Source organism: Oncorhynchus kisutch, linkage group LG14 (genome assembly GCF_002021735.2).
Source record: "Oncorhynchus kisutch isolate 150728-3 linkage group LG14, Okis_V2, whole genome shotgun sequence".
In the NCBI taxonomy this organism is placed as follows: Eukaryota; Metazoa; Chordata; class Actinopteri; order Salmoniformes; family Salmonidae; genus Oncorhynchus; species Oncorhynchus kisutch.
The window spans coordinates 7,941,697-7,957,574 of NC_034187.2; the positions used below are offsets into that span (position 1 = coordinate 7,941,697).

General features: G+C 43.0%; 1 protein-coding gene across 2 annotated transcripts in view; it reads right to left on the minus strand.

The window, feature by feature from the left end:
* LOC109904610 (EMILIN-1-like) overlaps positions 1-15,878 on the minus strand; it is an 85,649-nt gene that overhangs the window by 27,837 nt on the left and 41,934 nt on the right. For both annotated transcript variants that reach the window (XM_031787740.1, XM_020501801.2), the window contains exon 2: positions 991-1,113. In XM_031787740.1, the coding sequence (XP_031643600.1) occupies positions 991-1,113 (123 nt within the window). The remainder of the gene's footprint in view (positions 1-990; positions 1,114-15,878) is intronic.

A 15,878-nucleotide genomic window follows, 5' to 3' on the forward strand; every position in this document is an offset into this window, starting at 1 on the left:
CTGTCTCTCTCTCTGTCTCTCTCTCTGTCTCGCTTTCTTACATGTCTGTCTCTCTCTTTCTCTCCCTCTCTCTGTCTCGCTCTCTTACATGTCTGTCTCTCTCTTTCTCTCTCTCTCTGTCTTGCTCTCTTACATGTCTGTCTCTCAGTCTGTCTCTCTCTCTCTCTCTGTCTCTCTCTCTTACATGTCTGTCTCTCTCTCTGTCTCTCTCCCTTACATGTCTGTCTCTCTCTTTCTCTCTCTCTCTCTGTCTCGCTCTCTTACATGTCTGTCTCTCTCTTTCTCTCTCTCTCTCTCTCTGTCTCGCTCTCTTACATGTCTGTCTCTCTCTGTCTCTCTCTCTCTGTCTCGCTCTCTTACATGTCTGTCTCTCTCTCTCTCTGTCTCGCTCTCTTACATGTCTGTCTCTCTCTGTCTCTCTCTCTCTCTCTCTCTGTCTCTCTCTCTCTCTGTCTCGCTCTCTTACATGTCTGTCTCCCCGTTCAGTTCGTTCCATAAGCAGCATGATAAACTAGGTTACGTTCTCTCCCAACGAAGAGTGAGAATGGAAAAATAGTAGGAGTGGTGTGTCAGCAGTGTGTTGTTCTGGTTGTGATGACTGGAATGGAGCTGCGTGTGTGTGTGTCTGTGTGTCTGTGTGTCTGTGTGTGTGTGTGTGTGTGTGTGTGTGTGAGTATACGTGCGTGTGTATATGTGTGCATGTGTGTGTATATGTGTGTGTGTGTATGTGTATGTGTGTGTGAGTATACGTGTGCGTGTATATGTGTGTGTATGTGTGTGTGAGTATACGTGCGTGTGTGTGTGTGAGTATACGTGCGATTGTGTATGTGTGTGTGTGTGTGTGTGTGTGTGTGTGTGTGAGTATACGTGTGTGTATATGTGTGTGTATGTCTGTGTATATGTGTGTTAGTATACGCAATATTGGGTTTGTGTGTGTGAAAATGTGTGTGTGAGTATATGTGTGTGTATGTATGATAGAAGAATACTCACGTCACCATACGGGAACACTGCGTGCCCCAGGAGCAGGGGTGGTAGTCAGGCTTCACGTAGGTCTCCACTCCATCCTCCACCACACAGCTCACTGTCTTCTTCACTACATACGCACACCAGTTTCTACAGGGAGGGAGAGAAACAGAGACGGTCAGTCATATACATTCACACACCAGTTTCTACAGGAAAGGAGAGAAACAGAGAAGGTCAGTCATATACATTCACACACCAGTTTCTACAGGGAGGGAGAGAAACAGAGACGGTCAGTCATATACATTCACACACCAGTTTCTACAGGGAGGGAGAGAAACAGAGACGGTCAGTCATATACATTCACACACCAGTTTCTACAGGGAGGGAGAGAAACAGAGACGGTCAGTCATTTACATTCACACACCAGTTTCTACAGGGAGGGAGAGAAACAGAGAGGGTCATAGACATTCATACTGTAAATACGCACACCAGTTTCTACAGGGAGGGAGATGGAGAGGGTGGTTTGAGGGTCAGTCATATAGAGTTTAAGTCGGAAGTTTACATACACTTAGGTTGGAGTCATTAAAACTCATTTTCAACCACTCCACAAATGTCTTGTTAAACTATAGTTTTGGCAAGTCGGTTAGGACATCTACTTTGTGCATGACACAACTAATTTTAGAGACAGATTGTTTCACTTAATTCACTGTATCACAATTTCAGTGGATCAGAAGTTTACATACACTAAGTTGACTTTGCCTTTAAAGATCTTGGAAAATTCCCAAAAATGATTTCATGGCCTTAGAAGCTTCTGATAGGCTAATTGACATCATTTGAATCAATTGGAGGTGTACCTGTGGATGTATTTCAAGGCCTACCTTCAAACTCAGTGCCTCTTTGCTTGACATCATGGGAAAATCGAAAGAAATCGGCAAAAAATTGTAGACCTTCACAAGTCTGGTTCATCCTTGGGAGCAATTTCCAAACACCTGAAGGTACCACGTTCATCTGCACAAACAATAGTACCCAAGTATAAACACCATGGGACCACGCAGCCGTCATACCGCTCAGGAAGGAGACGCGTTCTGTCTCCTAGACATGAACGTACTTTGGTGTGAAAAGTGCAAATCAATCCCAGAACAACAGCAAAGGACCTTGTGAAGATGCTGGAGGAAACAGGTGCAAAAGTATCTATATCCACAGTAAAACGAGTCCTATATCGACATAACCTGAAAGGCCGCTGAGCAAGAATGAAGCCACTTCTCCAAAACTGCCATAAAAAAGCCAGACTACGGTTTGCAACTGCACATGGGGACAAAGATCGTACTTTTTGGAGAAATGTGCTCTGGTCTGATGAAACAAAAATAGAACTGTTTGGCCATAATGACCATCGTTATGTTTGGAGGAAAAAGGAGGAAGTTTGCAAGCCGAAAAACACCATCCTATCCGTGAAGCACGGGGTGTCAGAATCATGTTGTTGGGGTGCTTTGCTGCAGGAGGGACTGGTGCACTTCACAAAAAAGATGGCATCATGAGGTAGGAAAATTGTGGATATATTGAAGCAAAATCTCAAGACGTCAGTCAGGAAGTTAAAGCTTGGACGCAAATGGGTCTTCCAAATGGACAATGACCCCAAGCATACTTCAAAAGTTGTGGCAAAATGTCTTAAGGACAACAAACTTAAGGTATTGGAGTGGCCATCACAAAGCCCCGACCTCAATCCTGTAGAACATTTGTGGGCAGAACTGAAAAACCAAGGAGGCCTACAAACCTGACTCGGTTACATCAGCTCTGTCAGGAGGAATGGGCCAAAATTCACCCAACTTATTGTGGGAACCTTGTGGAAGGCAACCCGAAACGTTTGACCCAAGTTAAACAATTTAAAGGCAATGCTATCAATTACTAATTGAGTGTATGTAAACTTCTGACCCACTGGGAATGTGATGAAAGAAATAAAAGCTGAAATAAATCATTCTCTCTACAATTATTCTGACATTTCACATTCTTAAAATAAAGTGGTGATCCTAACTGACCTAAAATAGGCCATTTTTACGAGGATTAAATGTCAGGAAATGTGAAAAACTGAAAGGTGTATGTAAACTTCCGAGTTCAACTTTACATTAATGCGCTCAGAGGTCAGATATTGCATACAAACCAATAATTTCAATGCAAGTTTGGGATGAGAAATTAAGAGAGAGATTGGGTGTAAAACTCCAGTTATGACTGCAGGATGAGTCATGTTCATGGCATTGTCATATGTAGGAATACATGGAAAGGCAAATACAGTATTGCACTCTAATATTTGACCAGGATATCAAGTACTGGTTCCTCTCACAACAAAAGAGAGCTAACATCTCCTGTCATAACTAACATAGGGGTTGCAGCTCTGTGCAGAGGGGGACATATTGCACTATAGTAGAAACCACTGCATCCCAAAATGCACTACTTTCCATAGCAGCCCCAGGGCTGGTTATGGCATTGCAAAAAACTGGGTGCAACAGAGAAATGAGCTGTGTAGTCGTGTGTAGTCAGTTTGCTGCAGTCACTGTCCCCTGCAGAGTGAACCAACTCAGGTGACACACTGGGCGCTCAGACACATGCATCTAGTGGAGCTTCACACTGATAGAACACTGGGATGGAAGAATGGGATGGAAGAACGGGATGGAACACCTGGATGGAACACCTGGATGGAAGGCCTGGAGGGAACGCCGGGATGGAACATGAGGATAGTAGACTGGGATGGAACACTGAGATGGAACACTGGGATGTAACACCGGGATGTAACACCGGAATGGAACACCAGGATGGAACATGAGGATAGTAGACTGGGATGGAACACTGAGATGGAACACTGGGATGGAACACTGGGATGTAACACCGGAATGGAACACCAGGATGGAACATGAGGATAGTAGACTGGGATGGAACACTGAGATGGAACACTGGGATGGAACACTGGGATGTAACACCGGGATGTAACACCGGAATGGAACACCAGGATGGAACATGAGGATAGTAGACTGGGATGGAACACTGGGATGGAACACTGGGATGGAACACCGGGACGGAACACCGGGACGGAACAATGTCAGAGAACACAACACCAGGAACACACTAGGATCTGTTCTGAACCAAACAAAAATGCTCAGACATTCAATGGGGAGACTGAGCCCATTGTAACCACCTCTTTCCATATCTTTATGTAAACAATAGAACACTCAAAGACACTGGGACACCAGAAGACCCTGGGACACTGGGACACTAGAAGACACTGGGACACCAGAAGACACTGGGACACTGGGACACTAGAAGACACTGGGACACCAGAAGACACTGAGACACCAGAAGACACTGGGACACTAGAAGACACTGGGACACTGGGACACTAGAAGACACTGGGACACTGGGACACCAGAAGACACTAGAAGACACTGGGACACCAGAAGACACTGGGACACCAGAAGACACTGGGACACTATAACACACTGGGACACTAGAAGACACTGGGACACTAGAAGACACTAGAATACACTAGAAGACACTGGGACACTAGAAGACACTGGGACACTAGAAGACACTGGGACACTGGGACACTAGAAGACACTGGGACACTAGAAGACACTGGGACACTAGAACACCAGACCAATCTCAGGAAGCCAACATCACACCATTAACTCCCTCCTGGCAAATACAGCATCTCAGGTTTCACCCCTGTTTAGGGGAGGAGAAGAAGAGAGAAAGGGATAGAATAGGAGAGGATAGGAGATAGGAGGAGAGGATAGGAGAGGAGAATAGGATGGGGAAGGAGGAGAGTAGAGGAGTGGAGGAGAGGGGATGAGAGGAGAGAACAGGAGAGGAGAGGATAGGAGAGGAGGATCAGCTGTCTGTGGCTGACCTGACACTGTATGCCACTGAGGCTTTACATTCTGGATTCATCATCCACTTTTCAAATGTCTTGGCTTGAAGCCACAGTGATGCATGCAATACATTTGTCAGCATACCAAACTAACCAGGCCAGGTCTACACTGTATTCCTCCAAGCCTGAAGCTTGAGCTCACTGCTTTCTAGTACCAGTGAGAAGTCCTGTTTCTCCCCACATCTGACCTGTGTCCTGTGTTTGAACGGATAAGCAGCTGCACAGAGACACAGAGGGTTGGAACCAGGCCTAACCATCCGGCATGGCTCTTTATTGACCTTTTCTGCAAGCAGCAGCATTCTCCTATGCTGTTCTTATGGGTGCCGGGACAAAGGGTTTGGAGTGTAACAAGCCATATTTTAAAATGATAAACACTTGGTAATGGTGTAATATCCTCCCAAAACCATCCCTCTATCTTTCTCTCTTTTTTCCCTACTTGTCTTTCTCTGCACCACGGCATGCTCTCTCTCAGACCACTGAATGCGTACTGTGTGGCAGAGTATGCTTGACTCAGTGTCACAACAATCGGTGTTAATCATCTTGTGAAACTCATCTTGTGAAACTGCCCCAGTGGTGGCAGCCATCTTGGCTGGCTCTAAAAACAACAACCCTTTCTAATGTCAAAACAATAGCATGATAAACTGTGTCTTTCTTTAATTGACCAACTTTGGCATCGTGCAGATTCATTAACAGATTCCCAAACACATTCCCAGACTGTGCTTTGTGTCTGTCTCTGTGTGAGCAACGACGGGCCATGTCTGTTGCTCAGTCCAAAACAACCCCATGTCTCAACTCCTCCTATGTCTGTAGATCTGATAGAGTGGGAAAGATGTGAGCTACATCATGGTTTTTCGAAGAACTTAGTCAAGCTTCCACCATATTTCTTACAAATATGACCTTTGTTCAGTTATACTAAGTACTAATCTACTCATCTAAAAAAGCATAGGGATTGGTTTTCAGACTGGGGTTAGACCTGTGTGGTCTGCTCCATGTGGTCTGCTCCGTGTGGTCTGCTCCGTGTGGTCTGCTCCGTGTGGTCTGCTCCGTGTGGTCTGCTCCGTGTGGTCTGCTCCGTGTGGTCTGCTCCGTGTGGTCTGCTCCGTGTGGTCTGATCCGTGTGGTCTGATCCGTGTGGTCTGCAGTGGCCAGTGGCCAGCTATTGTATAGCGCCAAGCTATTTCAAATGCCCCTCATTTCCTATCTGTATTACCCAGAACCGCAGAGGCACTATGATCGCTTTGACCCCACCTCGCTTGCAGCCTCAAGGTCAGGGCTGCAGCCTTACATCAGCAACGACCTTTGACCTATTTCCCAGAATTGTGGACTCAAGTCACATGACTTGGACCCCAATCTGATTCCAGTCACACATTTTACGGCTTGAGACTCGACTTGATAGAAAATAGATAACTTGATTTGAACTTGCAGCCTCAAATCTCGGGATTCGACTTTGACTTGAGACTGATGACTTGAATTTATTTGGACAGGTTTGGTAATGTTTCGTCACTCATTTTGTGTCACAGAGTCGACGCAGATTTTTCTACAGGAAGCCAGAGACTGTAGCCGCAGCATTGTCCCTTGTAAAAAAAAAAAAATGCATAAGATTGTCTAGTGAAATGCACACTCGGCACTTTGATTGGACAATCAAACTGTCAATCAACACAGGTCGGGTGAGCTAGAGAACAGATTGCTGATTTGCTGTACAGCTATAGGATCGGGTGCAACACATATGTCAAATTGTAGGAAGAGAGGATTGCCATAATGAATAAATGTTTGGTGATCAAGAATATATATATATTTTTTTGCAAATTCTCCAGAAATGGGGCAAGAATTACTATCATAGGCCTACTGGTATTTAACAATTGGAGTGCTTTTTTTCTCTCTTGTTGAAACGTTTGCTGTTGGTTTCACACGTTTAAATGCATAGGCCCCATGCTGTAAATGTACCTTCTATCTAATACGACAATAATCAACAGCGATTTTCACCATTCCATCCCCGTACCGTTTATTGCAACACCTAGACATTTCTGTTTCATATTTGATAGGCCTATAATACATTTTCATTTAGCCAAACTATTTATTACCCTGCTCTGAGTGAGCACAGCGTTTATAGAACATTCACAAGACTTGTGAGGTAGAAGTTGTGTTTTGTAAATTAAATGTTGTTGTTTTTTTACCCGGGTTATGGTCGGCGTTCCATGTGTCTGTATCCTATGTCATTTTTTGTTGTGCATAATAGGAGTGTGTAAAGCCTCAGTGGAGCATTGAATTAAGACCATGTGGCCTGTGCGCATAACGCTTTGTAGTCAGAACATTGAATAAGAGAAAATGATTGTTCCATGCATGCTGTTGAAATAGTCTGATTAAGACAAATGTTTTAATGTAACAATGGATTTGGAAATTGCCTTTTACATTGTAGAACCAATTTATTGGTTGTAAATGCCAATTGAGTAATTGTATGGTCCCGAGGGCCAAGTGCTTATATTATCTAGGCCTACCAGTTTGAGCTTCTGTTAGACAGATTCCATTTGGTTTCTCTGTGTGTGTCCATTCAGATAGGACCGGTTGAGACTGATACACAGGCAATTTCTATTGGGCTGTTACCCATGTAGATTTGGTCAATCTACATGTAGAGATTTTTACTTGACTTGAGAGTCGACTTGACATGCTCTTAGAATGCACGACATGGACTTGAGTCTTGGACCCATTCTACGTGAGACTCAGACCTTGAGTCTTGGACCCATTCTACGTGAGACTCAGACCTTGAGTCTTGGACGCATTCTATGTGAGACTCAGACCTTGAGTCTTGGACCCATTCTACGTGAGACTCAGACCTTGAGTCTTGGACCCATTCTACGTGAGACTCAGACCTTGTGTCTTGGACCCATTCTACGTGAGACTCAGACCTTGTGACTTGAATAATAGTGGTCCCACCTCTGCTATTTCCCCACAGCTGCAGACCATACATCTGGCACAGACCGTGGAGTCCTGTGCCAGAGATATGTCACGTTCCTATGACACACACACACATGTGCACACATATGCCTTTTGAGCAAGAATGGAAGCACACATGCAACTAAATAAAAAATATATCAAAATGTATTTGTCACGTGCGCCGAATACAACAGGTGTAGTAGAGGGTACCGTGAAATGCTGAATACAACAGGTGTAGTAGAGGGTACCGTGAAATGCTGAATACAACAGGTGTAGTAGAGGGTACCGTGAAATGCTGATACAACAGGTGTAGTAGAGGGTACCGTGAAATGCTGAATACAACAGGTGTAGTAGAGGGTACCGTGAAATGCTGAATACAACAGGTGTAGTAGAGGGTACCGTGAAATGCTGAATACAACAGGTGTAGTAGAGGGTACCGTGAAATGCTGAATACAACAGGTGTAGTAGAGGGTACCGTGAAATGCTGAATACAACAGGTGTAGTAGAGGGTACCGTGAAATGCTGAATACAACAGGTGTAGTAGAGGGTACCGTGAAATGCTGAATACAACAGGTGTAGTAGAGGGTACCGTGAAATGCTGAATACAACAGGTGTAGTAGAGGGTACCGTGAAATGCTGAATACAACAGGTGTAGTAGAGGGTACCGTGAAATGCTGAATACAACAGGTGTAGTAGAGGGTACCGTGAAATGCTGAATACAACAGGTGTAGTAGAGGGTACCGTGAAATGCTGAATACAACAGGTGTAGTAGAGGGTACCGTGAAATGCTGACTTACAAGCCCTTAGTCAACAACGCAGTTCAAGAAATAGAGTTAAGAAAATATTTACCAAATAAACTAAAGTGAATTTTTTATTTTATTGAAAAGAAACACAAGAAAATGACATAACAATAACGAGACTGTATACAGGGGGTACCGGTACTGAGTCAATGCGCGGGGGTACGGATTAGTCGAGGTCATTTGTAAAGTCACTATGCATAGATAATCAAATGCAAATAGTCTGGGTGGCCATTTGATTAATTGTTCAGCAGTCTTATGGCTTGGGGGCAGAAGCTGTTAAGGGGCCTTTTGGTCCTAGACTTGGCGGTTAATTACTGCATGCCGTGTGGTAGCAGAGAGAACAGCCTATGACTTGGGTGACTGGAACCGTTGACAATTTTTTGGGCCTTCATCTGACATCGCCTTGCATATACAGTTGAAGTCGGAAGTTTACATACACCTTAGCCAAATACATTTAAACTCAGTTTTTCACAATTCCCTGACATTTAATCCATGTAAAAAATGCTCTATTTTAGGTCAGTTAGGATGACCACTTTATTTTAAGAATGTGAAATGTCAGAATAATAGTAGAGAGAATGATTTATTTCAGCTTTTATTTCCAGTGGGTCAGAAGTGTGCATACACTCAATTAGTATTTGGTAGCATTGCCTTTAAATTGTTTAACTTGGGTCAAACGTTTCGGGTTGCCTTCCACAAGCTTCCCACAAAAATTTGAGTGAATTTTGGCCCATTCCTCTTGACAGAGCTGGTGTAACTGAATCAGGTATGCATGCCTCCTTGCTCTCACACACTTTTTAAGTTCTGGCCACAAATTGTCTATAGGTTTGAGGTCAGGGCTTTGTGATGGCCACTCCAATACCTTGACTTTGTTGTCCTTAAGCCATTTTGCCACAACTTTGGAAGAATGCTTGGGGTCATTCTCCATTTGGAAGACCCATTTGCGACCAAGCTTTAACTTCCTGACTGATGTCTTGAGATGTTGCTTCAATATAACCACATAATAGTTCTTCCTCGTGATGCAATCTATTTTGAGAAGTGCACCAGCCCCTCCTGCAGCAAAGCACGCCCACAACATGATGCTGCCACCCCCATACTTCACGTTTGGGATGGTGTTCGTCAGCTTGCAAGCCTCCCCCTTTTTCCTCCAAACATAATGATGGTCATTATGGCCAAACAGTTCTATTTTTGTTTCATCAGACCAGAGGACATTTCTCCAAAAAAGTACGATGTTTGTACCCATGTGCAGTTGCAAACTGTTGTCTGTCTTTTATATGGTGGTTTTGTAGCAGTGGCTTCTTCCTTTCAGGTTATGTCAATATAGGACTCATTTTACTGTGGATATATAGACTTGGTACCTGTTTCCTCCAGCATCTTCACAAGGTCATTCGCTGTTGTTCTGGGATTCATTTTCACTTTTTGCACCAAAGTACGTTCATCTCTAGGAGACAGAACGTGTCTCCTTCCTGAGCGGTATGATGGCTGCGTGGTCCAATGGTGTTTATACTTGGGTACTATTATTTGTACAGATGAAAGTGATACCTTCAGGCATTTGGAAATTGCTCCCAAGGATGAACCAGACTTTTTTTCTGAGGTCTTGGCTGATTTCTTTTGATTTTCCCATGATGTCAAGCAAAGAGGCACTGAGTTTGTAGGTACATCCACAGGTACACCTCCAATTGCCTCAAATTATGTCAATTAGCCTATCAGAAGCTTCTAAAGCCATGACATACATTTCTGGAATTTTCCAAGCGGTTTAAAGGCACAGTCAACTTAGTGTTTGTACATTTCTGACCCACTGGAATTGTGATATAGGGAATTATAAGTTAAATAATCTGTGTTAAATAATACTTGTGTCAAAACTATAGTTTGTTAACAAGAAATTTGTGGAGTGGTTGAAAAACAAGTTTTAATGACTCCAACCTAAGTGTATGTAATCTTCTGACTTCAACTGTAGGTCCTGGAAGGCAGGAAGCTTGGCCTTGTACTGGGAAGTACGCACTACCCTCTGTAGCGCCTTACGGTCAGATCCTGAGCAGTTGCCATACCAGGCGGTGATGCAACAGGTCCGGATACTCTTGATGGTGCAGCTGTAGATCTTTTTGAGGATCTGGGGACCCATGCCTCATCTTTTCAGTCTCTTGAGGGGGAAAAGGTGTTGTCATGTCCTCTTCACAACTGTCTTGGTGTGTTTGGACCATGCTAGTTTGTTGGTGATGTGGACACCAAGGACCTTGAAACTCTCGATCCGCTCCACTTAAGCCCCGTCAATGTTAATGGGGGCCTGTTCCTATATCCTTTTCCTATAGTCCACGATCATCTCCTTAGTCTTGCTCACATTGAGGGAGAGGTCATTGTCCTGGCACCACACTGCCAGGTCTCTGACCTCCCTATAGGTTGTCTGTTTTCGGTGATCAGGCCTACCACTGTTGTGTCGTCAGCAAACTTAATGATGGTGTTGGAGTAATGCTTGGCCACGCAGTCATAGTTGAACAGGGAGATCAGGAGGGGACTAAGCACACACACCTGAGGGGCCCCATTGTTGAAGATCAGTGTGGCAGATGCAGACACACACACACACACACACACACACACACACACACACACACACACACACACACACACACACACACACACACACACACACACACACACACACACACACAAACACACTCTCAGGTACAGTGGTAGCTTATCCATTAGGACATTAGGATTTCATCAGATGATTTTGGACCTTCCTGAGCAATAATATGAACGCCCGGGTCTTCTGGGACTGCTCTATCAGGTTCTGAACAGATGGCGTAACAGCAATAGCAAATTGCAATGAACTTGTGAATAAATAATTATGACTGTCAATGGAAGCCTGGGGCCTGAACTGGACATGTACAACCATCAACATTTGAAGGACTGAGGGATCCACCATCTATAACCTTCTCCTAGATCTGGTAGGACAAACAATCATGGCTCTGTGGCTGTGCCCAATTCGCATCACAGTTTTAGCTTCTCCTGTGTAAGATCCTTGCTAGTGGGACAAGCTAGTGGGACGCGCTAGCTAGCTACCACTAGTTAACTAGCTTGCATGCCAATTTCAACTGTAACTACATGTACATTTTCCATGAATAAAAATTGTGTGACTTGCGACAGCTCTTTGAAAGTATGTTTGAGGTAGTGGAAGAAGTTTAAAACCTTTTACTTAAGTGAAGTGGTGAAATATAGTCAACAGTAAATATATTTTAATATCTGATCAGATTACTTTGCTATACCTTATTACTTTGGACTGTGAGGAAGTTAGATCACATTTAAACTCCATTAACGTCTGATCAGTATGAGATATTTTTGTTCCGATTTCCGTTTTGAATGACAGAAAAGTAGACGAAGTTGTCATACCTTAACTTTTTGTCTGACATGTTAGGAAAGTTGTACAATAAAAAGTTAGAGAACATGTTATCGACGCGGTTATTTAAACAGCTGTAACATTTGATCGGTACCAGATAATGATGTTCTGATTTTTTTTATTTTGAACAGCAGAGGAAGATTGCATATGTTGTACCTTTCTGTAAATTGTTGGGAAAGCGGTCAAAGTAGCTGATTTGTGTCAAAAAGTGCATTGTTTAGAGTGAATAGAATAGAATGTTGTGAGTGAGGATGTCACAATGGGACCTTGAGCATGCTGAGGAAATCCCTTGAAAGTGGATGAAGGACAAAAAGAAGAACCAAAAGCTTAATACACTGAACAAAAATATAAATGCAACATGTTGGTTCCATGTTTAATGAGCTGAAAGAAAAGATCCCAAACATTTTCCATATGCACAAAAAGCTTGTTTCTCAAATTGTTGCACAAATTTGTTTACATTCCAGTTAGTGAGCATTTCTCATTTGACAATATAATCCATTGACCTGGTAGGTGTGGCATATCAAGAAGCTGATTAAACAGAATGATCATTACACAGGTGCACCTTGTGCTGGGGACCTTAAAAGGGCACTCTTAAACTTGCAGTTTTGTCACACAACACAATGCCACAGATGTCTGAAGTTTTGAGGGAGAGTACAGTTGGCATGCTGACTGCATCAGAGCTGTTGCCAGAGAATTTAATGTTAATTTCTCTACCATACTGTAAGCTGCCTCCGATGTTTTTTTGAGAATTTGGCAGTACGTCCAACCAGCCTCACAAACGCAGACCACGTGTAATCACGCCAGCCCAGGACCATCACATCCGGCTTCACATGTTCGGGAAGCTCTGGATCGACGTGTAAGACAGCGTGTTCTAGTTCCCGCCAATATCCAGCAACTTCGCACATCTGGGACAACATTCCACAGGAAACATTTAACATCCTGATCAACTCTACGCGAAGTAGATGTGTCGCGCTTCATGAGGCAAATGGTGGTCACACCAGATTCTTACTGGTTTTCTGATCCCCTATCTTTTTTTAGATGTATCTGTAAACAACAAGATGCATTTCTGTTTTCCCAGTCATGTGAAATCCATAGATTAGTCATAAATACCTCTTTCCCCCTTTTTCCTCTCTCTACCCTACTGATGTTATATTTGCAAAACCCTTGGTTAACATAGAGATTCTGGGAACATCAGAAGGTGGGGGGGAATTAACTATATTCTGGTACTCTGACCAATTGAACATATGTGGTGGTACTTAATGAATATGATGTCAGTTCGGTGGTCATCTGAGACATTCTCATCAATGATAAGATGACATCAAATCTACAGTGGAAAGTCTACACATCAGAGTTATCGGATTCACATGGAATTGTTGTTCAATTTAAATGTTTGAATATGAAATTATTCGTGATGGGATGAAATGTGATTTTAGCCTCTAAAATGTGAGATTTGGGTTTTCATCAGGTTAGGGCTCTGCTCAATCAGTGGCCCGCCCCTGTGAAGGGACATGGGCTATAAAACTTTTCAAAAATGCCCTTCTCTCCCTTCCTATATAAGCCCTTGATGACAATATAACCTCCTGTTCCGAGGACGTGAGGACGATGGTCCAATGTCAGAATGGTTCAGATAATAACTACAGAACAAAGCTAACATCCACGTGAGCTTTTGTTGCGAATGGTATGTACTTTGAACTCTTATTCACCACAGAAGTGATACCTCCTATTCGTTGAGCCGCTGCAAACGAGGGTTAGGAAGGAACAGACAGAGTATCCCGTCTACCACACAACGATGTTACTACAATGTATTCAATTTACCAGCAGAGACATTCTTCAAAGGACAAAGGACTCGGTTGGGCGACACGGCCTTCCATCTACCACCAACCTACCGTAGCGCAGCTCAGAGTAAATATTTATTGCATTTTCCTTTTCCAAATGGGCGGTAATTTAGAATGCATAAGATACTGTATTTACGATAGCACAGCTTCACCCTTTGTTCCTCAGTCTTCCCGCTCTTTCACTCAAACCCAGCCCCTTTTTTGTGTAACAAGCTGTCATATCTGTTCTGCCCGCTAGGGACATTTTCCTTTATGACGTAATTTGTAATCAAGTTAAGATTTAATTATGTGGATGTGTAATTCTGTGTGATTAGTTAGGTATTTAGTAAATAAATTATTAAACCCAACTTTGTATTGCTGGTTCAACTTGTTAGCCAGGGTTCGTGCAGATAACCAGGAATTTTCAACTCTCAGATGAGACTGAATTAAGATGACGATTAATATTGACTGCTATTGATGTCAAATATTACTAGGCCTTTAAGAGTTTATTCGGAAGATAACAGCTCTATAAATATTATTTTGTGGTGCCCGACTCTCTAGTTAATTACATTTACATGATTATCTCAATCAGGTGATATTAATTACAGATGAAGTATTTTATAGAATAGCATGTCATATCACTTAATCTGGCATAGCCAAAGACATTACATAATTGACTGATGTCCTTGTGATTATATTTTTATTCAGTGTAGTTTAAAACTTATAAAATATATCAAAAAGTTGTATGGAAGCACACTATTCCCGACCAGTCTACACGCTTAAAGGTTTGAAAGGTGTTTCTACCTTAAACAGTGTAAGATGAATAGTGTTCTGAATAATAAGAAGAAAAAGGAGAAGAAGAAGAAGAAGGAGAATGACGAAGATTGAAACAAAGGGATTTTGGTTTGGCAAAAAAAAAACTGTTACTGGAGAACTCATCATCCTTGTGACGGTATGCTAGCTATCTATCCCCAGTTGAGCTATCTATCCCCAGTTGAGCTTATCTATCCCCAGTTGAGCTTATCTATCCCCAGTTGAGCTTATCTATCCCCAGTTGAGCTATCTATCCCCAGTTGAGCTATCTATCCCCAGTTGAGCTATCTATCCCCAGTTGAGCTATCTATCCCCAGTTGAGCTATCTATCCCCAGTTGAGCTATCTATCCCCAGTTGAGCTATCTATCCCCAGTTGAGCTATCTATCCCCAGTTGAGCCTATCTATCCCCAGTTGAGCTATCTATCCCCAGTTGAGCTATCTATCCCCAGTTGAGCTATCTATCCCCAGTTGAGCTATCAATCCCCAGTTGAGCTATCGATCCCCAGTTGAGCTATCTATCCCCAGTTGAGCTATCTATCCCCAGTTGAGATCATTTGTTTTCAACTTGTCGCATCTGTGCATTTTCCTTGTGCTTATGTTGTGTCACCGTCCAATGCACTTTTCAGCTGGCTGCACTGTTCTTGCCTCGTTCTAAAACACATTGGCAGCATGGGCAGCAGTGGTGATTCTGTTTACATGCCAAAACTAAATAGGAATATTTATGCTGTTGTTCAAATGCACAGATCACTTTATATATCTTACCAAAGAAACAACTGGTCATTTGAAAACTTGGCATAATAATTCTGTCATGTGCTTTGTTATCAATATGACAACTTTCACAGATGCTTCCATTGTAAATGTTTGTTCCACACACGATGTGTCTCATTCTCTACTAGTATACTAGCAAAGAGAGAGGGCAGCAAGAGTGTATCAGAAAGAATGCATTCCATTATGTTTTAAAAATGTGCTGTTTTAGGGCCAAATCTCTGTCCTGAGACTGTTCGCCCACTCCTCTTTTTCCATCACATCTTTCTCTAAAGCTCTCAAGAATAAATTTAACAGACAGCGCTGAGTGAGTAGGTCTGGCAAATGCCCCGTAGAACTTACTGTCAGAGAGACAGGGTGAGAGAGAGAGAAATGGGAGGAGAGAGGGAAAGAGGTGGGGGAGAGAGAGAGATGGAAAGAGATGGGAGAGAGAGAGAGAGATGGAAAGAGGTGGGAGAGAGAGAGAGAGAGAGATGGAAAGAG